The sequence below is a fragment of the Triticum aestivum genome, chromosome 3B (assembly GCF_018294505.1).
Source record: "Triticum aestivum cultivar Chinese Spring chromosome 3B, IWGSC CS RefSeq v2.1, whole genome shotgun sequence".
NCBI classification, from domain to species: domain Eukaryota; kingdom Viridiplantae; phylum Streptophyta; class Magnoliopsida; order Poales; family Poaceae; genus Triticum; species Triticum aestivum.
This window is the reverse complement of record NC_057801.1, coordinates 535,836,322-535,841,286: the sequence shown is the minus strand read 5'-3', so window position 1 is coordinate 535,841,286 and position 4,965 is coordinate 535,836,322. Positions and strand designations below refer to the sequence as shown.

At 50.8% G+C, this 4,965-nt stretch overlaps 1 protein-coding gene across 1 annotated transcript; it reads left to right on the top strand.

Moving 5' to 3' along the window:
• The first annotated feature begins 752 nt into the window (after positions 1-752).
• On the top strand, positions 753-2,022 carry LOC123070763 (probable serine acetyltransferase 1). Its single transcript, XM_044494077.1, has one exon. It carries the CDS (start codon positions 882-884, stop codon positions 1,791-1,793), a length of 912 nt encoding a protein of 303 aa, XP_044350012.1. The 5' UTR covers positions 753-881; the 3' UTR covers positions 1,794-2,022.
• Positions 2,023-4,965: the final 2,943 nt, after the last annotated feature.

The following is a 4,965-nucleotide window of genomic DNA, read 5'->3' as shown; positions in this document are numbered from 1 at the left end:
AGAAAAAGCTGCAACCCTTACAAAAAAAGCTTCAACCCTGGGTGAAAAAAGCTTCAATCGGCATGGCGGAAGTTTTAATGTGCGAAAAAAGTTTCAACCGGCGTAGAGAAAAGCTGCAACCGATGATAGAAAAAGCTTCAACCCGACTCACCAATGGTGGCAAGCGGCGAAGTTGAGAGCTGCACGGCGACACGACAAACGCAACGACGACGGCGGCTGATAGGTGCTGCAACGACAGAGGGGCTTCGGCGTGCTTCAAGGCGGCGGCGTTTTTTGCTACAAGGGGGCAGCGACTTCCTGCTGGGGAACGCGAGGGGTGCTGCGACGGCGACCGGCGGCGATGGGGACGAAGAGCGCATCCAGCAACATGGGACTGCGAGGGGGGGAAGAGGTCCAGGTGAGGGGAGGAGGGGTGGGCGGCGGCAGGAGGCGGCCGGGGTGGGCGCGCGCGGAAGAAGAAGAAGAGAGAAGTCAACGCGGAGGGGAGAAGGCAGATCTGACGGCTTTGGTTGGCTGCATCGGGCGGCTGGGACGCGACCGGCCGAAACGGTTCGGCCGGCGCGCGGGCGCCTAGCATCGCCCTTTTTTATTTGCGAAGAAGTCAGCGCCACCGTGTGTACGCCACCCACACCAGTCGTGTCGCCTTCGCTTGCTCTCGGCAACTCGGGCTCGTGCTCTCCGTGTCGTGTGTACCACCTTAGGTTGGGCCCGGTCGGAGATAAGTTTCCATTCCATTGGCTGCCGACTGGCTGGTCCACCACACGCTGGACGTGCCTGTACTCCCCCCGCGCCTATACATCCGTTCCGCCGACGGCACCCAATAGTCACCGCCCTCACAAGCCAACGGCCCAGACGCCATCGACGCGACGACGACGACGACGATGACGGCGGGTCAGCCCCTCCGCGCCGATCCCCAGCAGCGCCGCCACAGCCTGCCGGCCCTCCACCCCGCCGTCGTGCCTTCCTACCCGCCCCCGGAGTCCGACAACGACGAGTCCTGGGTCTGGTCCCAGATCAAGGCCGAGGCGCGCCGCGACGCCGACGCCGAGCCGGCGCTCGCCTCCTTCCTCTACGCCACCGTGCTGTCTCACCCGTCGCTCGAGCGCTCCCTCTCCTTCCACCTCGCCAACAAGCTCTGCTCCTCCACCCTCCTCTCCACGCTCCTCTACGACCTCTTCGTCGGCTCCCTCGCCGCGCACCCCACCATCCGCGCCGCCGCCGTCGCCGACCTCCTCGCCGTGCGCTCACGGGATCCCGCCTGCGCCGGCTTCTCCCACTGCCTCCTCAACTACAAGGGCTTCCTCGCCGTCCAGGCCCACCGCGTCGCGCACGTCCTCTGGGCGCAGAACCGCCGCGCCCTCGCGCTCGCGCTCCAGTCCCGGGTCGCCGAGGTCTTCGCCGTCGACATCCACCCGGCCGCCGCCATCGGCAAGGGCATCCTCCTGGACCACGCCACCGGGGTCGTCATAGGCGAGACCGCCGTCGTCGGCGACAACGTCTCAATCCTCCACCACGTCACGCTGGGCGGGACCGGCAAGGCGGTGGGCGACCGGCACCCCAAGATCGGGGACGGTGTTCTGATTGGCGCCGGGGCGACGATCCTGGGCAACGTGCTGATTGGCGCCGGGGCCAAGATCGGTGCCGGGTCGGTGGTGCTCATCGATGTGCCGCCGAGGAGCACCGCGGTGGGGAACCCCGCAAGGCTGATCGGCGGGAAGAAGGGCGACGACATGCCTGGGGAGTCCATGGACCATACCTCCTTCATACAGCAGTGGTCAGACTACACCATTTGAGACATTGAGCAGAGCAAGATGCCACTGTCCTCCTCTGTAACCTATAATACTGAACTGGTGCTGGTCTCAAAGTTGTTCTTACTATAAGATCTGCCTCCGGTGAGGAGAAGTGAACCATACCGTACATTGCCATGCTCAACCCCGACAAATGTACTGAACTGAAAGCACCCTATACCTGTAATTTTGCGAGATGCAATGGTCATTATTCAGATTGGCATCCTTGAGGTTTTGTAATACTCGCATAGATAGTTTTGAGGACATAGTTGCTGTTGGTACTTGGAACAAATTAAATTGCTCGTGTCCGGACAAATGTGCTGAAACTTCTTTCTTCAATTCCCGAATTCCAAAGAGAAGGGGGGAGCTTCTGTACCTGCCTATCTCTCTGAATATATTTTCAGATGCAGAATGACTAATTCATATCTAAATGTTATTTAAAGATGTCACATCTAAATAGTTCATCACATAATAAGGTAATTCAAGATTTGTACAAAATATTTTCTTATTTTTTTCTAATGTTGTATAAGTGTCATGCTTAGATGTGGCATAGTTACGTCACATCTAGATGAGTCCTAACCACACCCTTTCAGATGTGTCGTTTTCTTTGGAAACACCAAAGTCTCCATAGAGCATCTACGAAACAGTGCTGCTATGCACACGATGTTGACGGACGATTTGTGGACGACAGCACTTATCAGATCGTCCATGCATAGCATCAAACCGTAGTTGACGGCTGGATTGCCCGTCGTCTCACTGTCGTGCAAGCACGTTGTCGTCCACACAGCAGTTTCGTCTACGAAATAAAACAGATCACGCATGTCATATACTTCATGAAAACTAGCAGCTAGTAGGTTGTAAACACTATAGCAGCACATTGTTTTACTAATTGCTAATAAAAAAGCACATGGTTTTAGTTAGTCCTGTGGGTGATTGCCTGATTGGTACGGGAATCCTTGCGTGTTCACACGAAGTGCTAGGTTCTGTATGCGTCCTGTATCGGTTTGTAAGATCTGTGTATGGAAAAATCCATGGAATTTTTTTCTGTAGACTTGTATGAATTTCTATTTAGTCTAACTGCGGGCCTGTTCGGAGTCACTTCGCTCCAGACTCGGCTCGCAGAGCTGCAGGCTAAAATAGTGGAGCTACTCCTTCTGTCCCATAATATAAGAACGTTTTTGAGGGAGTAGAAAATAGGTGCTCCACAAATCCTGTAGTTCCGCGCAGCGGGTGGATAGCCGAACAGGCCCTTCATGAAGAAAAAAAAATCTTTTCTTAGGATTTAACGTGTCCTGACGTCCGATCCCCTATGCATTTCCTATTCTTTTTGTCTTTCAAATATTATGCATCATAAGACCCACAGCTCGGTGACTCTATTTCCTGGGAGAAGCAAGCACCTTCCGTTTAAAACTCTTTCTGTAACACCTAGTATAGCTTCATGAGATTTAAAACTGTTTCTGTAACAGCAAGTAACGCCGCAAGGTGAATTAACATGAAAAAACGCTGTAAAATACTTGATGAGATGATCGACAGGCGCCAAGTTGCCTGGCTCTCATCAACCTCAGCTTCAGTATTCCGATAAGATGGACAGTGTTGATGATATTGGCGTTGGCCGATGGTGACATGAAATGTTTTCTAAAAACAGAGAATAATGACCATTGATAGTGGCAATGAATTTCCTGCATGCGTTGCAGTATTCTCTTGAGTTGCTGCAATTGCACCCCTTGAAGCTTACCCGCAGACATGTTACTTTCGGCGGAGCTGTGATTGTATTTGCATGACTTTGACAATTCGATCGCACGGGCACCATCGGATTGTGCCAAAGCAATTGGTCGAGGACGACATGATATTCTTTGAGATCGACTTGTGCTCACATTTTCCCACAAAAATGAAAAAGGAATTGTGCTCACATTATTGGTGGACCTCGTGTTAACCTAGAGATTTATCTCTAGAAGGCCACCGTTTTCTTAAAAAGAACTAGTACAAATCTACTAGTATATCTTTTGGTCGCCTGAGCATCAAGAAAAACAACATTTCTCTAGGTTAACACAGCATCCTTTGGATGTGGTTTCATTTGGAGCTTTACTCCGTCAGGTAATGGCCCTCCGCTTTGGGGAATGAAAACTTTCTATTAGTAGCAGCTAATAGAAATTACCAATTTTCTGATTATTAATCTAGATAAATCATGACCATAACAGCAGCAGTATTAATCTCATACTAATATGCTTAAACATGCCAGAGAGTGTACTAACATAGAATTGGCATATCTATGAACATGCTAAGTACTGCAAACACATAAGCCAGTAAAACGGGGATGAACTGATCATACCTTCCAGTCATCCAGGTCAAAGCGTAGTGGTGTCCTTGCGGCCTTCTTCTTTGTGGCATTGGAGTTGTCACCCATGGCGTAGATGGGTAGGTCGAGGACGTAGTCGAAGTAGTGTTCGAAGACAATTAGAGGCAAGCAGTCGTGCCGAGACGCTTGCAAAAACCTAACACCCTTCTCACAGTGTAGGATCACAAAAAACAAGGTTCCGGAGGCCTGCTCCCTTGTACAGTCGTGCGCGTGGTCAACGTGATGGGATCGCCAGAAGCAGCACAACAACAAGAGAAATGATGGTGGGTTGTGATGAAGGAGGCATAACATATGTGATATGATCAGGTGAGGGCTAGGGTTACCACCGCCTCCAATATATATGCCGTCGAGTAGGGAGACCTGAGGCTAGGCCCATGCGAGTCGGCAACAGCCAACAATCCGACGTCTCTAATTATAACACGTTTGTAAATGGCTCATAACTAAATAACAATTAATTATCCTTCTTGAACGGTAAAAATAAAGTACACACATGACATACAGCTGAGCTCGGCTCGGCTCAAAGGGTGCTTGGATCCAAGGGACTTATTTTAGTCTGACTAAAAATAGTCTCTTTAGGAGGCTAAAGTTCCAAGCACCCCTGACTAAAGAGGGGTTAAAACTAGTCTTGAGACTAAAAAAATTTAGTTAGGGGTACCCATACTAAAATGTGGGTTAGTCCCCTCTCTCCTCATTTAACTTCTCTCCTTTAACACAGGCGAGTTCTGGATTAAAGGGTTTGGAGGATAATAAATGCTCATTAACTTGATTTTAGTCTCTTTAGTACTCCCTCCGGTCCGTTTTACTCTGCACATTGGTTTTGCC